General features: G+C 53.0%; 2 protein-coding genes across 5 annotated transcripts in view; one reads left to right on the top strand and one right to left on the bottom strand.

Annotated features, from left to right (window-relative positions):
• Positions 1–13,974, top strand: part of ZNRF1 (zinc and ring finger 1) — a 101,585-nt gene extending 87,611 nt beyond the window's left edge. Inside the window, exons 3-5 of one of the 2 annotated variants that reach the window (XM_058528286.1) lie at positions 9,806–9,911; positions 11,619–11,710; positions 12,981–13,974. In XM_058528286.1, coding sequence (XP_058384269.1) covers positions 9,806–9,911; positions 11,619–11,676 — 164 coding nt within the window. In that variant the 3' untranslated portion in view covers positions 11,677–11,710; positions 12,981–13,974. The remainder of the gene's footprint in view (positions 1–9,805; positions 9,912–11,618; positions 11,711–12,980) is intronic. The other variant, XM_058528287.1, reaches the window with a different exon arrangement.
• Positions 13,975–15,796: 1,822 nt separating this feature from the next.
• On the bottom strand, positions 15,797–21,746 carry LDHD (lactate dehydrogenase D). Of its 3 annotated transcripts, XM_058528285.1 has the most exons (11): positions 21,642–21,746; positions 20,651–20,763; positions 20,262–20,403; positions 19,894–20,035; positions 19,598–19,757; positions 19,070–19,269; positions 18,847–18,975; positions 18,636–18,763; positions 17,923–18,013; positions 17,731–17,842; positions 16,816–17,637 (listed from the first exon to the last, which is right to left on the bottom strand). In XM_058528285.1, exons 1-11 carry the CDS (start codon positions 21,711–21,713, stop codon positions 17,472–17,474), a joined length of 1,455 nt encoding a protein of 484 aa, XP_058384268.1. In that variant the 5' UTR covers positions 21,714–21,746; the 3' UTR covers positions 16,816–17,471. The 3 variants fall into 3 exon arrangements, with proteins under 3 accessions (XP_058384267.1, XP_058384268.1, XP_058384266.1); XM_058528284.1 differs by lacking the exons at positions 16,816–17,637; positions 21,642–21,746 and adding an exon at positions 15,797–16,209 and having other exon boundaries at positions 19,894–20,403; positions 20,651–20,756; XM_058528283.1 differs by lacking the exon at positions 21,642–21,746 and having other exon boundaries at positions 19,894–20,403; positions 20,651–20,756.
• Between the last annotated feature and the right edge of the window lie 2,219 nt (positions 21,747–23,965).

Below are 23,965 nucleotides of genomic sequence, written 5' to 3' on the forward strand. Positions count from 1 at the left end.
ATAAAATGGGGATATCTGGTTCATAGGATTATTGTCAGAATACAGTAAGATATTATACCTAAAACCCTTCAACACAGAGCCTAGCACATGGCCAGTGCTCAGGAAGTTACAGCTGCCATTGATAGGGACAGCCGCCCTGAAAGGTACAAGTTCTTTTTGTCATTTTCCAGAGTGGACTGGCTTCTCTTTAGTGCCACGTGCCCTGTGCTGCTGGTGGCTCTCTGGTTTTCTATTCTTATGTGCTTAGTCTGGTCTTCAAACCATGTTCATCAGAGAATTGCATCTTCTACGAGAACAGGCACTGGATCTGAGTGGACTGTGCCCCGACCCCATCACTGGACCCACCTTCTAGGATTAAAGTCACAGCAGTGCTTAGGAAAAGAGTTCTGTGGTTTCTCAGAGAGTCTGAGGACTGGACAGGAGGTGAGCCTGGATCGCTTGATCCCCATTCTGACTGTGAAAGTTTCCTGGGTGGACTCTCCTGACAGACCTGTCCTTGGTATGCTGTCCTTGGGCTCCTGTCTCCTCAGGCCCAGATGTGCTCCTTCCTCCACACAGCATTAGCCTGGGGAGGCTTGATGATTCCGGGTTGTTCCTGAGGAATCTGATTCACTGAGTTCTCCTGAAAACACATCCTGCTATTCTCTTTATCTCTTATTTACTTGCTCAGCCAAAAGATTCTGGATGCGTGCAAGTGGGCCAGTTACCTCCTTGTCTCAGCTACATGCAGTCTGGTAGCCTTTGCTTGGGCAGGTTGTGGCCCTGCCTCTGCCCCCAGCGTTTTCTTCCCGTTCATATCCTCCCTGGTGTCCAGGAAGCCCGTCTTCTCCCCAGCGGACAGCCTCTCCCTGTCCCTGGGGACTGACTGCCGCCACGTCTCTGAATCTGTTGTCAGGCAAGCTCTGGGCTTCGTGTGAGACTTGTCAGTGTGCTCTCCGTTCCTTCGAGGCTGCTCCAGCTCCACTTTGTTCTGTTCCTCGTCTCTGCCTGGGATCACAAAGGGAGAGGAGTCTTCTCCCGTGGCTCACAGCCCTCCCCAAGCATGGCCTTAGAAGCTGTGCTCACTTATTTTCCACATGTGCAGAGCCCTCCTGAAGACCGCTTTTTGTCCCATGGGTTGCTGGGGAGAGTTCTGTGTAGACACTGCCTTGCTGTCATAAGAACACAAAGCAGCCTCAGAGTGGGCTCGGCCCGAGAGGACTGGACTCTTGGTGTCATCAGGGAGAACTTTGCAAGGGCAGCTTTGGAGGACAGAGAGCTCTTGGGGCCACCTGAGTAAGGAGTACCCACATGCCCCATTTGGAGAAGGGAAGGTGAGAGTCTTGGGCTCCTCTCCCAGAGAACTGCCCAGGACGCCTCCGTTGCCTCTTCTATATTAACACTTTAGTCCCTGGTGCTGCCCGTAGGTCTCCTCCCTGCCGGCAGCCATGGGGAAGGGTCCTCCTGTTCTTTCACCTTCATCTCCATAGCAGAGCAGGCTTTGCAGCCCTGCCTGAGCACAGGTCACCTGCAGAAACCCCACTCGGAGCCAGAGTTCCCTTAGAGGAAGAAGAGATTGACCAACCAGGCTAAGGCATAACTGTGGCTGTTCTTGGTCTGTTACCATTTTTTCCCTTCTCCTTTAATTGAAAAGCCACCTCTTCAGGGGTGTGTGTCTGTGTGTGTGTGTGTGTGTGTGTAAACTAGAGGCTTGAAACTCGAGGATCTCTTTTGCAAAAGCCAGTCCTTTACCACCAGAGGCAAAGAGAGGCATGTTGCCTCGATCCTGTCAGTGGGGTTTGTCTTAAGGCAGTGAAGGTGCCTCAGAAACATGGTCTGACCCCTCTGTGTACACTATTAATGCAGAAAGGAGACATTCATGGCTGGACTCCTCATTTCAGTCTTTGTGTTTTCTGAAGACACCTAAACCTTCCAGATAAGAAGGCGTTAGCCACCTGGGGTTTGTATGTGGAATGGAAGTCTCCAGGGCTGTCTAGGGTCTATTCTAGTTCAGATAAAGCACAGCCCTTACAGGAGCTGTGGACCAAAGTCCCAAGTTGGGACCTCCAGGTATTTGTTTTGGTTTTGCCAGTACCGTATTTTGCCCATGATTTCTCATCATCTCAGTGTCCCTGGCTTCACTTTATCTTTTCTATTAAAAAATATGAGGAGACTTAAAGAGTACGTGAAGTGTAGAGCTCTCAAAATCTTTCGTCAGGATGAGGCTTTCTTTGTGGATAGAAAAGTGCTCTTTTCTTATGAAGATTCACTAGAACTCCTGGTCACTCCCCCGGAGAGTCCCATACACACACACACACAAACACATGCACACACACACGCACTTTCTGTAATCCCTGGCACCATTTGGAGAAATTTTTTAGAAAATTTACAGTGGTTATGTAAGATGATATTTAGTTCACCACCAAAGGAAAAAAAAGTAGGAACCTCCTAAATGAGGCAGATAAAAGGTAGTATTTTTCTTATTATGAAGTTTGGCCTGAGCCGTGGGTTGGACGGCCTCCAGTAGCCGCCTGCCAGATTAAAAAAAAAAAGCCAATTTAGGAAAGGCAAGACTAGTTCAACTGGTTCACCCAGTGCTCAACAGAAATGTCAAGACGAATAAGCATGGCTCCCAGGGCAAGCCCCTGGCTGAGAAGGTGCTATAAGCTATATTTTGAATACGCTAACCTTGCTGGAGGGGCAGGGAAGGGAGCTAGACCCTAGAGCCCTGAATGTTACATCCTTCATTCTCCTCTTCCTGGGCTCTGAACCCAGGACTCCTAGGAGATGAGGAAGGAGTTAGGGGGAGCCCATTTTTATGGGTAAATGTGGTCAGCTTGAATGGGCCTTTTAATGTCTCTCCAACATCTGTTTATGGTTCTGAGATTGGGGAAACTCGCCTTCAAGAATACGTGCTCAAGGGGCCGGCCTGGTGGTGTAGTAGTTAAGTTTTCGCACTCTGCTTTGGCGGCCCAGGGTTCACGAGTTCGGATCTCAGGCACGGGCTAATGCACGGCTTATCAAGCCATGCTGTGGCAGGCATCTCACATATAAAGTAGAGGAAGATAGGCACGGATGTTAGTCCAGGGCCAATCTTCCTCAGCAACAGATGTTAGCTCAGGGCTAATCTTCCTCACCAAAAAAAAAAAAAAAGAAAGAAAGAAAAGAAAAGAAAAAAAGAATACACACTCACATTTTGACCATCAAATTGCCTCAAGGCAATTTGGCAAATTGCCTCAAGGTGGGGGACCTGATTTTGCTATGAATAGAAGAGGGTCGACACTGTAGGGGGTGGGGGACGGGTCATGATGGTTGACTGACTGTCCACTGAAAATTTAGGAGGCCCTGGTTCCAGGACCAGCCAGGGGTCCTTGGCCCAGGGAGATTCTGGCATATGGCAGATTCCTTTGCCAGCAGTATTAAGAGAGGTTGGTGGCTGTCAAAGCAGCTTCAGAAGATCCTCTCCCCTTAACTTTCTTTGGGGCACAGACCCAGGCCCTGATTCTTAGGTCCTGACTGCCCTCCCCTCCTGTCTGCCAAAGGTCATTGCCCCCAACTTCATGGGTCTTGGAATGCTGAATGTCACACAAGGTTTCTTGAAGAAGAGGGCATCTGGCTCCCCTAAAAGCAGGAATGCCTCTTGCTAATTTACCCTGAGCGCAGGCAGCAGGCCTGTGTAGATGGTGCTTATTTGGCCTTTGTCTCTGCTGAGACCCTGTGGTTGGGATGGAAATGCCTTTTCTTGGGCCTGGGGAAGCCAGGTCCTGGCCAGAGAGTTTGCCTAGCCTAGTGGGACGAGCCAGGAGCTATTGTCAGATGCTCTAACAGCAGCTGAGTCTGGCTGCGGAGGTGTCTGTCCTGGTGCTCCTCCTACAGGAGGGAGGGGAAGAGGGAGCTCCCAGCAGCTGCTCATTGGCAGGCCACTGGGTGAATGAGGAGTGAGTGGGAGGATGGGAGGCCTGCAGGGAAACCAGAATCTGGTGGCTGAAGGAGAGGGGACTGAGAGGGGTCACTGTGGGGAGCCTCTGTACATATGGAGCCCTCTGGGCCCAGGCTTTACTCAGCTCACCCCTCTGAGCTGTCATTATTGCAACCCACCTCACCAAGACAGGTGGATTGCCTCACAGTCCTGGGGTGTTCGGGTGGGGATGCCACTGCTGGTAGGGAACTCTTTCTGCTCAGAGTCTCTCCTTTGCCTGCAGATTTCCCAAGAAGGGAGCTGGCAAGGTCTGGCGTTGGTGGTACTGCCCCTTCCTGTCTCCTTGGAGACTGGGCCAGCAGCTCTGCACCATGCTGAAGATGCTGCAAAGACCAGGCTCTTCTACACCTAGGCTGGAAATGAGGCTAGGGGGTGGAGTCTGTTTCTGTGTCATTTGCTAGGGGTTCTCCTTCTGGCAGAACCTTCCCAGCTTCCTTCCCACCAGGGCCTTAACTGCCATCAGGCACAGAGGGAAATGTATTATGTATGGTCCTGCTCTCAGCTGCTGGCTCCAAGCTGCACAACATCAGTCTTCCCTCTTGGCTGGCTGGCAGAAATAATCTGTAGCTGTTTGGGCCTCCCCACCCGCTCCATGCCACCAGCAGCTCCAGGGGTCCCTTGGGGAATGTTGAGCACTCTCCACAGGACAGCTAAGCCCCGTAGTGGCACTCAGAGGGCACCAGTGCAGCTCCATAAATCTGCCCTGTCCACTCTGAGCACCTAGGTTCCTTTACCCCGCCTTGGGCTCCCCATGCACATTCGCAAAAAGAGAAGGATCTGAAGCTGTCTGTGAGATGGGTCCTGTTTTCTAGCCCCAAGAGAAGAGACCCTGTCGCCTGGTCTTTTAAGGAAAGGTGTCAAGGTGGCCAAGTGGAAGGAACTGGGCTTGGGAGTCATGGCCACTTACCAGCCACATGAGCTGATCCAAAGACCCTCTCAGGGTCTTTAGGATTCATTGAGATGTGTCTGAAGTTTCTGGCATATAGCTGGCCCCAGAGAAGTGAGGGCTCTTTTTTCTCCTCCTCCTAGATCTCTTTTCTTTGACAAAGGGCAGCTGTCAGAAGTGCGACCCCTGTGTCTCGGGGAGGGAGCAGAAGTATGCCACCACCTCCTACCCCCAGCCCTGTCACAGGCATCACTCCTCCTGTTTTCATGCCAGAGAGCCTTGCCTGCCACTCTGGTTTGGTTCCCTGGTCTAGTTGGAGGGACAGGCATTGGCATCACCTAGCACCACCCCCAGCCAGGCCAAACATACTTGCAAACACCCCCTTGGGCAGTGACATTGGCTTTGCACAAGGATATCAGGAAGCTTGGAAGGGGCCTGGGAGGCAGTAAGAGAAAGGCAGACAGCACAGCTTCATTCCTGTGTTCTCATCAACTAGCATGGATTGAGCCCCCCTGCTCTGGGGACCTGGGGGTGCATTTGAATCCATCTGCAGAGTGGCTTCCACTTGTGCCAGGCTCGGGGTCCTCAGCTTTGTGCTGTGAGGTGCTCCAACAATGGGCAGCAGGCTCCCATCAGAAGAGTGGAAGTCTTGTTGGAACCAGTTGATAGCCAATCTTCAGCTTCAGCCATTTCCACTCCCCTGCTAGACTCCCAGGGACATCTGGGGGCTGCTGATTCCCAGAGCCCCAGGGGCTGGCACAGGAAGTTTTACTCAACCCACTCAGGCCTGTTGCGGGATTTGTGCTCCTCCTGCCTTCCACTGTGGGAAGAAGGCTGCTCCCTGGGCACTGCACAGGGTGTGGGCACTCCTGCTTCCCCACACCACGCCATCGGTTCCAAGCCCCGGACGCTTCCCATCTCAGGAACCTTCAGGCAGCCTTTTGCAGCCAGGGCTCTCAGTCCCAGTGAAATGTGTTGCCTGCTGTGTGCCAGCCTGGCAGGGCAGCTGCACAGTTTAGTGCTTCCCACCAGCACTGCAGACCCAGGCTGGCTGGTAAGGCACAACACTGCACTGTGGTGAAAATGCTTTGTAAAGTGTTGTGTGGTGGTAATCGATTGTTAGTAAGAGAAGGCTGCATCTGAGTTTCATGTGCTCAGGTCTGAGTCCTTGAGTGCACCATAAGATAAGAAAATCAACCACCCTTGCACTTGCCATCCCTTCCTCTTAGCCTGGTGATATCCAGCATGAAAAGAGAGGAGAGTCAAGGCCAATCCTACTGAAGAAGCAAACCCCAAGCCTCGTCTGGCTCCCTGCCCTGTATCTCAGTCACCTCTAAGCAAGGGGCCAGGGACCACATAGACCCTCCCAAAGCTGACAGACAGGACAGAGAGAGCACAGCCAGTGCAGAAAGCTGTTTGGGACCCAGGGAGTTCTAACTTGCCCCCTGGGCTCACAGCTAAGTTACCAACCAGTAGGGGAAAATGCAAGGGGACACTAATCCTGCATCAGTAATGTTGCGGCACTCCTGAGGAAGTCATCCATAAGTGTGGAGAGGAGCCCATGAAAGGGGGCTTGATCCTAGACTCCCACTTTATAGATGAGGTCCCGAGACAAGAGAGTGGGAAATGAATGCCCAAGAATATCTCCAGTATGACTCTGCCTTCTCAAAGCTAGGCTGTATTTCCTCCCATCTTTATTGGGAGTTTTTCCTCCAATAGTTTATTATGGAAGACGTAAAACACACAGCAAAGTGGAGGGTTTTGCAGTGAACACCCAAATCCCCACCACCTGGAGTCTACATTATACTATACTTGCTCTGTCACGTATCTCCTTGCACCAATCCATCTTATCCTTTTGATGCATTTCAAAGGAAGATGAAAACACCTGTGTTTCTTTATTGGGGTTTTTAATGATAAAAATAATGCATGTTCAAACAAACAATTCAAAGTATATAAAAATATTTTTCTTGTACTCCCCCTTTCCTCCACACTATTAAGGTATGTGTATCCTTCCAGATTTTTTTCTGTGCTTACACAAACATATATATACACACAAATATTTAAATATGTATAGTATCCGTGCTTTAAAAAAAACAAGATCATAACCCTTTTATTGACCTGCCACTTGCCACGTTTTAGAGTCTGAGGTTACACTCCAATGGCAGACTGACTATATGCTGTTTGCTTTTTCTGCTCGTGTTGCCCTTTCAGGTGGGCCTTTAGGCTAGGCAGATCTTAACAGAGAAAATGACCACAGGTTGTCCTGGTTGCCGGGAAGCTGAGATTGACGTCTCTCACAGCTCATGTGCACGGGGACTTAAGTATTGAATCGATTCTACCTTAGGCTTTTTCCTCGGGATCCCTGGTCAGGGACTTTCAGTTACCGTAGCCTTCTAGGCCGTGAAGAGCCCTCATTTTATGGGCCCCAGATGTTTCCCTTACCACCAAAGTAATCAGAGGGCACAAAGAAATAGTGGTGAATGAGAGCACCAAGCAGAAAGTCCCAGGCCCTGCACTCCCATTCACGAGCCCTCTGACTTAGGCAAGATCTTAGACGACTCCGGCTCCAGTATACCCATTTGCAAAATGGGAATAACACCATGTGCCTTGCCTGGCTCTTAAGATTGTGAGGCTCAGTTAAACACACACGGAATCTCAGTGTGTAAAATCTTTTAGTAGTGGGGAATTGATCCCGCTTCAAGCTCTCCTTTCTTCACATCCATAACCCTGCTCTCTTGGTATTTCTCCTGTGGTTTTGAGAACTTCTGGGTCACCTTTTGCTTACTTCACGTGTTTCACCTGCCTTTCACGTATTAGGGTTAACCTGGGTTCTGTAGTCTGCCTTCTTTGGATTTCAGTCTAAACTTTCCCCCGGACAATCTCTTTATCCCACATTTACACGTCATGCACATCTCTCTTCTAAACCCCAGATCTAGACTTGAACGGACTCCTGGAGGTTTCCATTGACGTGTCCCAGTGGAGACACCTGGTCGATACCTCCCACCCAACTCTAAATTGATCACTTGCTTCCCATGTCCTCCTTCTCCTGGGTCCCTCTCTTGGTGATGAGTGCCTGCTATTTGCCCAGCTGCCCTCTTTTGCGAGCCCTTCCTCCCTTCCTGCCCCCATTGCTAGTGCAGGCCTTGAGTTCATCTCTCCTACACGGCTGTGTCAGCCTCCAGAGTGGGGTCCACATCTGTGGGCTCTTCCAATCCATTCTCCAGTAGTTTCCAGAGACCAGATGTGATTGAGAGCATCTCCAGGGCCTGTCAGTGAACCAGATAAAGCCCAGGTGCCACAGCAGGACACGAGTCTGTCCCGGGGAAGTTGGCTTCTTCCCCCCACCCCCACCCCCCATGGCCCCAGGAGTCTCTCTGCTCCTGCCATAGCAAACTTCCTGCAGTTCCCAGGTGTGCAGGTACTGTTCCCTTTAGCCCGGAATATCCTTCCCTGAAGAGTCCTCACCCCAATGAGGTATCTTCCATATCTCTCACACCTGGGCCTCTATGCATCATGAGACTTCCTAGAAATTCCTCTGCTGTTCATTTCCATTTTCTCGTTCAGCCTCCCCTGTTAGACTGTGAGCTTCTTGAATCCTGAGACCGTGGCCTCGTCACTGAGTTGCCAGTGCCCAGAATGTCATAGAATTTTAATAAAGGACTGCTGAGTTGGCTGTGGTGCTCTCCCTCTTCTACTTGGGCTTTTCCAATCATGGCTTTGCTAGGGGTCCATGGTGTGCAGTAGCTTCCTTCCATTCATTCTTTTTTGTGTGGGAGTGGCAGGTCTTTTTTCTTTTTTTTTTTTTTAATTTGAGTTGTGCAATTTAGTAGCACTTAGGACATTCACAGTGTTGTGCAACCACCATCTCTATCTAGTTACAAACATTTCATCACCCCAAAAGAAAACCTCTTGCATGATTCCACTTATACAAGATATCTAAAATAGTGAACCTCATAGAGCCATAGAACAGAATGGTGGTTGCCAGGAGCTGAGGGGAGAGAGAAATGGAGAATCGCTATTCAACGGGGATAAAGTTTCAGTTATGCAAGATGAATAAGTTCTAGAGATCTGCTGCACAACATTGTGCCTATAGTTGACAATACTGTACTATACACTTAAAAGTCTGTTAAGAGGGTAGACCTCATGTTAAGTGTTCTCACCACAAAAAAAAAGAGAAAAAGAAAACTCCTTAAACAGTCACTTGCCATTCCCTCCTGCCCCTAGCCCCTGATTAACTTTTTGTCTCTATGAATTTGCCTATTCTGGACATTTCATATAGTGGAATCATACAGTAGGGGGCCTTTTATGTCTGGCTTTTTTCACTTATCACAATATTTTTGAGGTTCATTGACATTGTAGCATGCATCACTTCATTCCTTTTCATGGCTGAGTAATATTCCATTCTGTGGATACACCACATTTTGTTTATCCATTCACCAGTTGGTGGACATTTAGGTTGTTTCCACCTTTTGGCTATTGAGTAATGCTGCTGTGGACATGCATGTACAAATATTTGCTAGAATACCTGTTTCTCCCATTCATTCTTACCTCGTACCACTCTCCCCGTCACCATATTGTTCCAAACCAGAAATCAGTGCGCCTGGTCTTTGTGTATGTTGAGGGGAAATGTGTGTTTGGGAAACAATATGCCTCATGCTGCCTCTACTGTGTGTCTATCCCTCTCCAAGCCTTTTTCGTCCTCCATCCCCTGGGCTACTTTTTGGTGATTAGTCCCATTTTGTCTTTGCATAATTAACGTGTGGTGTGCATGTCTTGTCTGCAGTGAGGGCCTTCAGGCCAAGGTCCTTGGGCTTCTGTGTCCCCTACTTGGGCTTCTGTGTTCCTGGCACACTTTAGGGGACCCAAGCAGTCCCAACCAGTTCCTAGCCCCATGCCTGCTTTGTGCCACCTGCCTGCTGGTGACTGACCCTCTCCCACTCTCTCCTGTCCCCTCTTTGCAGATGACGTGCTGACTAAAGATGCGGGTGAGTGTGTGATCTGCCTGGAGGAGCTGCTTCAGGGGGACACAATAGCCAGGCTGCCCTGCCTGTGCATTTATCACAAAAGGTACAAGAGAGCCAGCAGGGCCAGCTCAGCTGCATCCCAGATCCCAGGGGGCTCCTTCCAGAACTGCAGGTTAGGGGAGAGAAGGGCAGGCCCTCATCACTAGCCATTCTGTCCCCTCGGGTTGCGGGACAACCCCTCCTCCCTCAAGGGCTCAGTGGGATCCAGGCAGAGGCCAGCAGACAGGAAAGTCTGAACATGCTGAGTGTAGGGCTGAGCGGAATTTCCCAAGGTTTTGCGCTGGTTTGATGGCCTGGGTGGTGGGGGCTGATGGGGAGACCTGTGGAGCCCCACAGGTTGGATGCACTTAGCATCCCACCGAGCCAAAGATTCCTTTCTCTGGAAAGTTGATTCTCCATCCATCTCCCTGAGCCATTTTTTCCTCCATGGGCCCCTCTGCTCCATGGGGTGAGGACCTTCATTTGTGCAAGAGGGGCATCATGGAGGGGTGTGCTTGCTGCCCCTGCACCTGCCTGTTCTCCCCAGAGAGCCAGGAGGCAGCAACAGCCACTGCCTATGGGGCCACGGCACTGAAAGCTGCTATAATTAGCAGGGCTGAGATTTATCCTCAGGCTCCAGCATGAGCCTCGATCTTGTTTCCAACTGGAAAGAAGACACCTTCTTACCCAAGACAAGAGGACGCTCTGTGCTGCCTGTGGCCACCACCTGCTCTCAGCTCCTTGAGCCCTGAGGTTCTTCCTGAACGGGCTTTTCCAAAGCCTGACCCACGGAGCCACTGGCCAGGGCTACTGTGGTGCCTGCACTTGGATGTGGCTGATGCAGGGAAGGCTCAAGGTTGGCCTGGGGGAGGAAGTCTTGGTCTGGGCCCAGCACAGACTGCTGCAGTGTCCTGGGGAGGCACCAGCCAGAACCAGAAGAAAGGAATCTTTGGCTCTGGGGGAGAATTATGCAAATTATCTGTCTGGTTCCTGTCTTTGAAAATACCCAGATGTTGGTTTATAAATCAGAAAGCTGTCTTGGGGCAATCTCTGTTCCCTCTCTGATTCAGACAGACCTTTCTATAAACACTGGAGACGAGGGTTTCACTGTCAGCCTCCTCTCTGGCTCTCCATGGCAATGTCACTGAGCCAGAGGGCCATCTTCCCCTTCCCACCTTCTCCGGGGGGGGCTAGATGCCAGCTGCCGACCACAGCCAACGGAGCCAGGTAGAGCTTAGGGGTCTCCTGAGAAGTCACCCACCAGGGAGGGAGCCTCGAGGCTGCTCCTTTGAGCCAGGAGAGGGCTCTCTCAGGACTCCAGAGCTCAGAGTAGTGGCCAGCCTGCCAATCTTTGTTCCCACTTACCTGCCCTTCAAGCCTTAGAGATAGTTGACTAGCTGCCCTGCACAGGCCGCCCACTCCCACCTTCTTACCTAGTAGCTGCTGCCATCCTCCTGGGCTCCACGCAGGTAGGGTCTTGGTCCCTCTCAAGTCCACACTCCCCTCTTCCTGCAGCGCTCAGATCCACCCCCATCCTGTACCCACCACACCAGGCTGGCTGCCCCCAGCTGAGCCAAGATTAGTCTTAATGTTCTCCTTCCTTCCTGCTTGCAGAAAGTGGGTGTCTGGGGACAGCCTTGTTTTCCCCTGGGGTCCTGTCAGGCAAGATTTAGGAAACTTCTGCTCAGAAACCTGACCCTTGGAGCCGGCCCCCTCAGGAGTGGCGTGGTCAGCGGGTAATGTGTTTCCCCCTGCTGCCTCCCCGCCTCAGTTGCATAGACTCCTGGTTTGAAGTGAACAGATCTTGTCCAGAACACCCGGCAGACTGACCCTTCTGGGCTCGCTTGCTGACTCCTCTCAAAGGTGAGCCCGTGGTTGGGGGTGCTCTGGGCTCAAGGTTTGGGGTAGAGTCACTCCGGGGCCTGGAGGTGGGGCTGAGTTGCCCTTACACACCCCACTGAGAAGGGAGCAGGGGGAGAAGGGAGTGTCTTAGCAGTTAGTGGTCCCATAAGGGGAAAGATGATTCCCTGGGAAGGATGAGAGATACAAACTCGCAATTATGAAGAAGAACTTGCTCAGTAGAGTTAGATTATTTGGGGAAAAGACCAGTATATTCCAGACGCCCAGGGTGAATCTCCCTGAAGAAGGTCAGAAAGATCCCCTCGGAATGTACCAGGCGAGAGAAGCTCTGGGACCGACACTGGGTTTGCAGCCCAGCTCTGCCTCATGCTCGTGGGGTGGCTGGGGCAGGTCCTCACCTCTTGGGTCTCTGCTTTTTCTTTGGGGACAGGGATAATCTCGCTCCCCATCCCTGTGTGGACATCACACTTACTAAACAAGACAGTCTGTGGTACGGTGCGTTGCCCCCTGCTGTGCTTGTCAGCAATAATTTCTCTGCTGGTTCTTCCTGGTTCTGGCCTGCCTGCAGGCCACCTCCCTCATCCCCACTTCCAGATGAATCTGAGGCCTCCAGGCCAGACTCGGCCCCACCCACCCCACAGCACAGGGCCCCGATTCCACAGCAGGCCAGCACAACTAACCTCCTCCCCGAAATGTGCACACGTGTTCCTCAGTGTAATGTCCAGTCTGACCTCTCCATTTCTTCCCCAGGGCACCTTGTTTTACTGCTGACCATCCTCTCCTGTCCCCCATCCTACCTGTCCCTTCCGAGTTCTGGGCTGGCACTTTCTTTTTTCTGGCAAACAGATAAAACCCCCAGAGAAACCAAAACCCTGACTCCACCTCATCTCACATCTAAAGGTTTTGGGGCCTCTTTTCTTTCCTGTCTCTCTCTCTCTGTTTTTTTGTTTTCTTTTGTTCTTTGTTAGGTTTATTTTATTTATTCCAAGTAAACTCTCAGAACAGCTGATGATGTCAGACAGATTAGGGACATTTGATCTTTTTACCTTCCCCCAAAAACTGCGGACATGGGGAGAAGAAAAAGCGAGGGTGAGCGTGAGGAGAGGGAGTGGAGCCTGGCTCTGGTGTGCGAGTGCAAATTCCCGGCATGATGTTTGGCTTCGGTGGGGCCCCCCAGACCAGAACCACAGACGCCCTGGCCTGGCCTCAGCAGGATGCACGCGGCTGGCCTCGGGCCCAACGGAGCGCGACTTATGTATTACGGTCCACACAGGGACAGCCAGCCCTGTTCCTGAGAGGAGGCATCGGACACTGGGGCAGAGCTGAGCTGGGGACACCAGTGGGAACAGGGCACCCCTTCTGCACTGACTTCCAGAGAATGTTCTCCCTTTCTCCCTGAGGACACCAAATTGGATGAGAGCGAATTTGGGAGAAGAAAGAATCAACCGCTATCCTTCCCCTCACCCCTCATCCCAGGAGGGAAAGGGCATTTTCTTTTTCACCTTTGAAAGGCATTGTGGGTCTGTCTCTAAAGTGTTTACAAAAAAAAAAAATTATAAAAAAACAAAAAGTCTAGTGTCGACTGGTGTTTTCCCTCGTGATGTTTACAGATTGCTGTCTGCTGCCCAGCTAGAACCCACTCAGTGACAGAAACGAACAGAGCCAGGTCCTCGCCACACGTGTTCTGATGGCGTGGGAGCACGCCGTCCCATTCCTGGCGCCCCTGTCGGCCCACTCCATCACCAACCGCTCTGCCTTGGTTTTTTTTTTTTTCCCCAGTTTCTGGCTAGGTTGTGCACTTTTCTCCCCTTGGGACCCTGATATCTTGACCTCATTGCCAAAAAACAACCCATCGAGGACCTTTTCCGCCTCCATTCTCATTTCTTCTCCCCTCTTCCCTCCTGGTTCTGGTCAGTTCAGAGGATTTAACAATCACAAGTGTCCTGCAAAAATGCCTGAACATTTTTCTTAGACCCTTGTGGATTTTTTTTTTCCAGAAAACTTAAACAAAGACTTTAATTAAAGGAATATGTACAGCTACCCCTGTTTTCAGGCACTCTGTTTGAGAACATTTTAGCCATTGATGTTCACACGTGGCATCAGCCCATGCAAGATAGGTTTCTGTATTTATATATTAAAATACAAAAAAAAACTTATAAAATGTTTAAAAAAATGTTCAAAGCTGGGGAAAAGCTTTCTTCATTAGTCAAGGTGTTTTGATATGGTATTAAAATAATGTCTAATAAAAGATGCACTGTGTGACTTTATTTTAATGAAGTATTATTAAACAATCAAGAATTGTGGGGGTTGAAGGCCTGTCCCCCACTCCCTCACCCACCTCATTAGCCTGCCTTCAGGCTACTACTTGGGACTGCAGGTGGGTGAAGTGGTTCTCAGAGCAGTCATGCCTGTGTAGAGGGAACGTGGCAGGTCAGACCCGAGTCCTACAGGTCTACTGACCCTCTCAAGCATCATGGAATTAATCTGCCATCTCCTGTGGAGTGGTTGTGACAGAACTCTTCTGGAAAGGTCGGCGGGACAAAGATGGAGGCTGCAAAGATGCAAGTTTTTCCAGGTATTGGCCCAGACCCTGTCCCCCTTTCATCCTGGGCTCCCCATCCCACATCCTACCCTGCCTGTTGCTCAGTCCAAGTCTCAGTGCTGACTCATGGGCATGCTTCATTGAGGCCCTGGTTTGGGACTGAGCCAGCTCAGAGCCCTTGAACTAGAACCAGCCACTCAGAGCTCACAAGAGTTGGCACACCTCAGGCTGGGCGGGAAGCTCAGGGCAGGGGCTAGCAGTGCACGCCTGGCCTCTGTCCCCGTGCCAGACAGGCTCCCAGAGTGGCATTCTAGAGCCTCCTTCAGAGCCTGTGAAGGAAAGCTCTGGAAGGAGATGACTCCACACCTTCTCTGCTCTGCCCCTTCTCAGGCCTCCAGTGTGCTGTTGTCTCTGTGAGCTTTATAATCCCACCAGACCCTGGCTCTGCAGTCATCTTTCGTCAGACGCTTCCTGAAGCACCAACTCTGCAAGGCATTGCAGGGCGGTGGACAAACATGAGCCAAGGCACAGGCACACTTGGCATGTTCAGAGAAATACTAAAGAACAGTTTGTGGGTCTGAGCCTGGGCCTTAGCGTCACGTCCACCTGAGGTGGAGTCCCCAGGGACCGGCCATCGCCGTGGTGGCAAGAACATGGCCTCTACTTCTTGGCAGAATGATCTTGGGGAAACGACTTCATTCATCTAAACTTCAGATTCTTCCCATGTGAAGTGGGGACAAAGTCACGCAGCTCAGAGGTCACCGTGAGGGTCAGAGAATCTGTCCAGAAGCTCCTGGCACGTGCATAACAGGCTCCCTTGTAGCTTTGTCACCACAAAGAGCTCTGTTCTATTCACAGCACCTCCTACTTCTGCCTGGCAACTGTGTCTCCCTGTTCTATATTTAATTCCTCCAGCAAAGCTGGCCCTGAAGACGATTTCCTTACCTGACCCCTGGGCCTGCAGACAGGCCTGTGTGCCCACCTTGGTGGCTTAGGCCTAGTAGCCTTGGCAGCACCCTGGGTGAGCTGAGTGGTCGTGGGCCAGGTCGGGCAGGGCTGGAGCCCACGCTGGGTGCTATTCTAGGCTCCTGGGGCTGGTACTTATCCCCACCCCCAGCGACTTCCACTTCCACCTGGCACACTGCAGCCCTCTGTTGGCTGCCACGTCCTCCAACTTCAGACCCAGATTGCCAACTCCTGGGGTGGAGGTGGGACCGGGGTTGTCCAGGCTTCCCAGGTGGAACTAGTATCTGTTGTCCTCCATCTAGACAGCTCTCCCAAGCACTGCCTTTCTGGGAGGGGAGGAAAGGAGGAGCTGGGAGGTGGGTTCCACCCACTCCCTCTGCTAAGGGCCCAGCACACTTTGGGGAGCTTCTAGGACAGGAGCACCTCACTAAGACCATTCATCTAGTAGTTATTTAATGGTGTTGAGGTTTTTAGGAGAATGTCCTTATTCTTAGGAGATAGATGCTGAATTATATAGGTGAATGATGTCAAGAAGTGTGTAACTCAGTTCCAAATGGTTCCCCAAAAATACACAAAGCAAATAAGGCAAAAATATTCATTGTTGAATCTTCAGCGGCTGGTATTTCAGTGAACAGGATACTTGTTCTTTCAACTCTTCTGTAAGTTTGAAATTTTTCTTAATAAAAAATTGTGGGGAAATGGCCATTCACTGAGCACCTACTAGTTGCCAGGCACTGGGGGGCACATCAGGGAAGAGTAAGGGAGAAACCTGCCACTGCAGAATGCTTCCCTGGGAGGGCTCCCCTGGGAGGGCTGCGGGGCGGCAGGCAGGCAGGCAGGCAGCCTGTGCGGAAGGAAGGGGAGGGGACTGGTGAGCTATGTCTCCATGGAGTGTGCGCCGCTGTAGACGTTAGATGGGTGGGTTGGGAAGATGGCCAGTGAGACTTGCCCCACACCACCTCTTGGCACAGCTACTGTTCCCATCCAGGGCAGCCTGGGAACAGAAATGTCACAGAGGAGCGAACTCTGGGCTCAGCACAGAGGAGGGTTCCAAAAACTCCTCAAGTAGGACTGAGAGTCCCTGAGCTGCCTCTGCCTAGGGCCTGAACAGCTGAGCAGGAGAGGTGAGGAGGGGCTGAGGGGTAGAGGCAGGGAAGGAGCTCAGAGGTGGCCTGGGAGAGTGGAGATGAGGCAAGATGGAGGGTGCTGCTGCCTCCTCTCAGCATCTTTCCTGAGGGGCCAACACCAGAGGGTGAGGGAGATGGGCCCGCACGATAGGCTCCTAGGACCTGCAAGGGGGTGGCGAGCTTAGAGACTGGCTTCCAGGATGCCATGCCCCTCCCCCTCCCTGGGAATTGGGGAGCCCAGGGATGAGAGCTGTAGGCCCCAGACAGGTGAGTGCTGGGGGCTCCTGCCCAGAGCAGAGGCTGTGGTGTCTGAGCTTTATGGTGTCGGGTGCCCTCTCGTGGGCTTAGGGTGAACGACTGCTGAGTAGCCCGGGCCAGGTATCCCAAGGCAGGGGCAGGCCCCAGGGTGACAGATCTTGATTTTGAGAACAAAAAAGGTGTTAGTAAATACATCACACCATGGAAAGGCATGGTACAAGGAGAATAACTTCATCTTCATTTTCAGTGATTGGTAGCAGCTGCTTGAAGAACATGATCAGAATGTTCTAAGGCCCAGTTCAGGCTGAGTGGGAGTCTGTCCTAAGTGATGTTGGCCATGGGCAGGTCCTCAAGCCCTGGGGTTCCTACAGGAGGAGCAGCTGGGATAGGGTCCTGGGTTCCTGAAAGCAACCTTCCTCCTGTAGCCTGAGTACCGTCCCCTCCCCACGCTGCAACAAGTCAGAGGGCAGGCCCGAAGGGACAGAGGACAAAGAACCTGGAGGAGGTTGGGAGGGCAGGCACGAGAGGCCATTCACAGGTGCTGCCTGCTTGTCTCCAGACAGCTGGAAATGGGGTTCAGGTTTATTTTGGGGGCCCCAAGGAGAAGACCTATCAATGTGGAGTGGGAGGTCCCTTCCCATACCAGGAAAGGAGTGTTTCTGTCACCAGGCAGGCGGAGTAGAGCTAAGGGTGCTGAGTCCTCAAGCTTTGTCCCCCAGCCCCCAGCAGTGGGGAGGTCCACTGGGGGCAGAAGGGAGGCAAAGACCCCTGCAGGGTCTGGGTAAAGGCAGAGCTGTGCTGTGGCATGAAGAAAGGTTCCAGAACAGGAGGTTACATTTTCTGGGGGCTTGTGGGCCCGTTGCTTGCAGCCTCACAGCACCTTGCCTGGGTTCATGAGGCCTCGGGGATCCAGTGCGGCCTTGAGCTGCCGCATGGTCTCCACACCCACGGCGCCCACCTCCTCCTGCAACAGCTGCCGCTTGCCCAGCCCAATGCCGTGTTCCCCAGTGCACGTCCCATGGAGTGCCAGTGCCCTCCTGGGAGGCAGTGGAAAAGAGAGCCTCAGCAAGGTGCTGCTCCCACCTCCCTCAGCTCTGCCCCCGCCTCCCCACCCCGGGCTTTGCTCTGACCTGCCCAGCTGTTCTGCAAAGGTCTTGGCTCTGTGGAGCTCCTCAGGGTCATCTGGGTCTATCAGCAGGGCGCAGTGGAAATTGCCATCGCCCACATGCCCAACAATGGCTCCTGGGGGCCCAGAGGACAGAGTTGCCTCCCTCAGCCCAGCCCTCCCCCCTCCCACCCCACCAGCAGTGGGCAGGCCAAACCTGTGAGTCCTGAGGCCTTCAGGTCTTCTGTGGTCTGCACCAGGATCTCTGGCAGCCGAGAGATGGGCACACACACGTCGGTGGAATAGCCCTGGGTCGGGGGCAGGCCTGTGAGGTTCACCCCTCATTCCCTGCCTGCCCAGAGGTAAGTAGTCACTATGGTCAATGCTAAGAACAGGGCTGAGGGGGCTCAGCCTCACATGGAAACGTGCCTGCTCTTCTCTAGGCTCAGTTTCCCCCATACAACGACAATTGGCTGGGTGTGTTCTCCAGGTGTTGCCAGCAGAGGCTTCCACAGCTCTCACCTTGCTCCCCACCCCAGGCTACGGGCAGATTCCCCCAGCACCCCCACTACTGAGCCTTTGCATGTGCTGCCTGGAGCCCAGTCTCCCCCTTCCTGTAGGCTAACACCTTCCACTTCATCATCTCTTCCTCCAGGAGGCCTTCCCACTGTGTTCACGACTCCTAAGAACACCATGCTGTGCCTGATCCGTCTCTGTGCCCCAGGCCTGGCTTACGGCAGGGGTTCCCTCAAAGATTTGGCAGACGACTGTGCTTTCCCTCTAGACAGTGTCTGAGAAACAGGTGGGGGGTGCAGGGATAGTGCTGTTGCAGTGGGCCTCAGCCTACTGCTCTGGACAGTAGAGTTGTAGGCTGAGGAAAGGGTCCATGGGCTGAGCCGCCAGTCCCACCTCCACCCTGGCCCGGCTCACCTTGCAGCCCGGCCGCAGGGCCTGGACTGCGTACCAGGCGTTGTGCCGTGCTGCCCAGAGCCGGCTGCGCTCCTCAGCCCCCTTGGCCCAGGAGAAGTGGGAGGCTCCATTGTGCTGGGTGATCTCCTCTGCGGGGGCAGGGGGTTGACAGTGGGCCCTAGTGTGGGGCAGCCCATTGTTCCCCCGCTCCCCCAGCTGCCCCACAGCACACCTGCCCGCTGCAGCTGCTCCTCCAGGGCCCTCTCGGAGCCGTGGAACTCGAGGAAGAGTGTGGGTGCCACGGGGCAGCTCAGCTTGCTGTGCCTGTTGCAGGCATCCATCGAGACATCATCCAGGAACTCTGGGACCAAGGAGAGGGCAGGCGAGGTGAGGCCTGGCCTTCAAAGGGGGCCTCTTCTGGGGAGTCCACCTAGACTGCCCAGTCCCCAGCTCACCAATGCGGGCCACAGGCACTGCAGCTTGGAGGATGTGTACGGTGCTGTCCACAGCCGCCTGGACACTGGGGAATGCACAGGTGGCGGCCACTGTGGCCTCAGGGGCAGGGTGCAGGCGCAGGGTGGCAGCTGTGATAAGGCCCAGTGTCCCCTCAGAGCCCACGAAGAGCCCAGTGAGGTTGTAGCCGGCTGCACTCTTCCTGGGTCCAAAGGACACACAAGCTTGGTGAGTGCCCAGGCAATGTGACAACAGATTTCTGGCCAGAAGCCTGGAGCTGGAAGTGGGGGAACTGTCCCCCAGGCCCCTGCCAGGTAGGGATCTGAGCCCGAGGTCTGGGCTGGCCGCGTTGGCCCAGACTGCCGTCAAGGCAGACATTCCCTGGCACGGTCCAAATTGGCCTCGTGCAGGAAGAACAAACCCCAGTACCTTCAGCCTTGGCCCACCTGATAGAGTCTCTGAATCCTCAGAAGCCTGGCCCGCCTATCCAGGAGGTTAGGGAAATGGCAGAAATGGTAGAGGGAGCTCACCGGAAGTGACGGCCTGGGCCCGCGGTGTGAAGCAGCCGCCCGTCAGGCAGAACCACCTCCAAGTTCAGCACATTGTCCCGCATGGTACCGTAGCGCACCGTGTTGGTGCCTGAGGCCCCAGTGGCAGCCATGCCACAGAGAGAGGCATCTGCGCCTGGGTCTGGAGAGCAGAGTGCAGACAGAAAGCAGCCTGGGGTGGGCACCCAGAGGCAGAGCGTTCCCTTCAAGCCCCAGAAACAGCCCTGCCACCAGGAAGCCCTCAGGCCCCCAGGGAATGACCTTGAGTCCTAGCCTACCCACAGGAAACCAGAGGCCGCTGTCCCGCAAGTGGGTGTTGAGAGCTCTGCGTGTCACGCCAGGCTCCACTACCACAGAGAAGTCTTCTGCATTCAGCTCCAGGATTCGGTCCATGTGGGTCAGGTTGATGCAGACACCGCCCTGGCAGCAGGGGTGCCCAGGGCCGGCTGACCTTTGTTTCCTCCCAGGCCACAGCCCCCAGGACCCCCTGTCACAGCCGACCTCCCAGCAGCCAGACCAGAGCCCTGGGATGGCAAGTAAGGAGTGCTGGAGCTGGCTGACCAAGCTGTGTGTGGTGGAGGAGGCAGCCGCAAATGTGACAAGTGTGATGGGACCAGACCCTGGCTGGGGGAGGGGGCCACCATACCTGCACAGCACAGACTCCACCCTCAAGCCCGGTGCCTGTGCCAAATGGGATGATGGGCACGCCTTGGCCGTAGCACAGGGCTGCCAGCCGGCTGACCTGCTCCACATTCTGGGGCCACACCACGGCGTCCGGAGGTTGGCACCTAAAACCAGACCCTCAGCAATTTAGGGGAGTGTGGTACCCTCTGGCCCTGCTCGTGTTTCAAGGAGCCTGAAAGTGTTTCAGGGCCTGAGACTACACACTGGCAGAGGGGCAGAGAACACCCTTCTGGCTAGATGTGGAGGTGAGGCAGGAAATGCCAGAGCACCCTAAAACAGATGGGTAGTGAAGAAGACATCCCACGGCCCTCAGGGGTCAGGGGCTCTGACCCAGGAGGGGGACCCCCACACCTGTGCACCGATTCGTCATGCCCGTGCTGCTCTCGGACCACAGCAGCGGTGGACACGTGGGGGCTTCCCACAACTGCTTTCAGAGCCTCCACAAAGTCCTTGCTGAGTTCACCCTATAGGGGAGAAACACATTGCCAGGGTCACTCAAAGACACCACCAGCCCTGGCCTGTGGCAGGCAGGAGGGATGGGAGCTGGAGTGAGAGAGGGGCTGTTAGCACCTCTGGCCTCCCCTGCCCCCCACTGACACCCCTCAGGGCCAGCACAGCTAGGCCTTGCCAGTGAACCCACTAGAACAAGCCCGCTCTACAGGAATGCCTCTTTCCAAACAGAACCATTGGGGTCAATGTTTCACTTCAGAAAACCCGCCACCCAGATGAAAATAAAACCAGATCCACTTTACAAAAGGGATGTCAGTAGGGTTCCATGAAGTAGCGAGCCCTGCCTTAGTGGCTTGGAAAGGTTGCTCATCTCTGTCCTTCCTCCAAGGCCAGCCAGCACAACCCCAGGCACTTGAGGGGCCACACAGCTTGATAAAGGAGGGACAGGAAGGACAAACTTCCACTGCCCCTCCGCTGAGGTGCGCCCCCCCACCAGCCCCCCACCTTGGCCAGGGGCTTGTAGGTCTCTTGGAGCCCTTCTGGGGATTTCTTCCCATTTTACAGTTGGGAATGGAGGCCAGCAAGTCAAGATGACAGAGCCTGGCCTAGAACCCAGGTCTGTGGCTCCCAGGCATTCTTTCAAAACGTGTATGTACTCAGGAGCCCCAAAGGGGCACCCTGGAGCCCACAAACCTTTCATTTGACACCCTGCAGCCCCACTTGAGGCAGCTTTGGGGGCCTCGGCCCATCTCACTCAACACCCACACTTGACACAGGGTGAGCCCAGTGATCCTCTGTTCAAGGTCAAGTTCGCACGGTGCTCCACCACCAAGCTCGGTGGGAACTTGGCATCAGGCTCCACCCTCCAGGGGGCTCCTCCACTCCTGCCTACCTGCGTCCCCCTGGAGCAGTAGCCCCTCCAGGCGAACAGCCCCCGGGTCGCAGTCCGGAGCAGGGAGGCCATGGCTGGCAGCTGCTGAGCAGAGAAGGCACTGAGATGGGAGGCCAAGTGGACGCACCAGCCTATTGGCTATGCCGGGGGTGGGGCCTGCTTAAGGTGGCGCGGCCTTAAGGTGGCCCTGCCAGACCTTGCTGAGTCAGATACTTCTGTGGGCGCCAGGGTCAGTGCTCCTAAAAGAGAGGTGAGGCTTATCTGACACAAAAGGAAACAGGATAGCGGCCACTCCCTGGCTTAAAGCTCCGCGATAGCTTTTCATGGTCCTTGAAACAAATGCACACTCTTTGTCATGGCCTTAAAGGTCCTGCCGGTTCCCGCTGACCTCTCCATATACCCAGCTTCCTTCCAATCTCCTCTTTGGCCCCCAAGCTCCAGTTTCCCCTTCAGTTCCTGAATACCCTAAGCTCCAGCCAGATCTGGGCCTTGGCACCCTCAGCCTGGAGCAGTCTCCAGATTTTCCACCTGGCTGGCTCTTTCTCACCCTGCAAGTCTCAGCTCCAGTGTCACAGTTAGAGTAGGCTGTGATTAGGGCTATGAGGAGAGAAGTGCAGGGAGACACTTTAGGGATGGGATGGAGTAGGGCAGTGAGGCAAGCCAGGAAGTCTCCATGGAAGAGGAGAGTTAAGAATGAGCAGCAGTTCACCAGATTAATGAAGGAAAAGACTGTTGCATCCTTTTCATCTCCACTCGCCCACTGGGCAGGTCTCAGGACCATCCTGAAATGATGTGGCTGCTGCTCTTGAAGCTATTCCAAGCTCAATTTTCCTCCCATTGCAGATTTGAAGAAGCATGTTGCTAACATCACTGAGATAAAGCTATTTCTAGGTTTATTTTTCTTCCCAATAGAATCAGGAATACAAACTCTTACTTGGGTCCTTCTCCCCAATCACATTTGAATGAGTTTCTACTTCCACTCTCAATGCATTGTTTAACTGACTTGTCTCAAAAAACGACTATTTTGCATTTGGTTAGTTCAAATCAAGAGCCAGTGAAGGTCCACACAATGCATTTGGTTAATGTGTTTCATAAGTCTCTTTTAATCTACAACAGTTTCTCTCTCCCTCTTTTTTCCCATGCCATTTATTTGTTAAAGAAACTGCGTCATGAGCCAGCCCTGATGGCTTAGTTCAGTGTGCTCTGCTTCAGTGGCTTGGGTTCCGTCCCAGGAGCAGAACCACACCATTCGTCTGTCAGTAGCCATGCTGTGGTGTGGCTCACATAGAAGAACTAGAAGGACATACAACTAGAATATACAACTATGTACGGGGGCTTTTGGGAGGAAAAAGAAAAAAAAAAAAAAAGAGGAAGATTGGCAACAGATGTTAGCTCAGGGCGAATCTTTCCCAGCAAAAAAAAAATTTTTTTTTTTTAAAAAGAAATTGTGTCACTTGTTCTATACAATTTTCTACATTCTGTATTTGAATGATTGCATCCTTGTGGTATTGTTTAATATATTTCTCTAATCTCTATATTTCTTGTAAACTGTTAGATCTAGACTTGGCACTATCCAATACAACTTTCTGCACTGATGGAAACGTTCTGTATCTGCATTTCCCAATGTGGTAGCCATTAACCACGTGTAGCTAATGGTACTAGAGGTATCTATGGTTGGGGGAGAGATGCCAGGTAGAGTTTGTGGCAAACCCTAAAAGATGAACCACAATGTAGATCCCTAAGGTTTGGAGGAGGGCCATGATGTCTGCAACAGATAGCTATACACTATTCAAAACACTGTCCCTGGCCTACTACTGGGTCCCAGTTAAGGTGGTGAGTGTGACCACAAGACATCAAGCGACCATGTGCCCAGAGCTGGCCATCATGAACTGCATTCTATCAGACCCACCAAGTCATAAAGTCAGGTGGGTCCAAAACATTCAATTTCTAGATGAAAGGGGAACAAACAAAACTGGGCACCAGCAGGGCCAGAGGGCAAAGTAAGCTGCATGAGTAGGTGGTCCAGACCTCCATGCCACCCACCATTGCTTGGCCAGCACCTCTTCCTCAGCTCACACCCATGGCCATATGGGGGAACTTATGATCAGCTGATGAGGAAAAAGTTCAAGCTTGGTTCATGGGTGGGTTGGCTTAGCAGAAGGGTGTAAGCTGAAAATGGACTGCTGCTGCACTGCAGCCCCACTTAGGGGTGGCCCTGAAATCCTCCCAATTGGCAGAGCTCCAGGTCATGCACTGGGTCATCCGCTATTGTAGAAAGAAAAGTGGCCCAAGAGAAGAATATGTATGGGTTCATGGGCAATGGT

The sequence above is a fragment of the Diceros bicornis genome, chromosome 32 (assembly GCF_020826845.1).
Source record: "Diceros bicornis minor isolate mBicDic1 chromosome 32, mDicBic1.mat.cur, whole genome shotgun sequence".
NCBI lineage: Eukaryota > Metazoa > Chordata > Mammalia > Perissodactyla > Rhinocerotidae > Diceros > Diceros bicornis.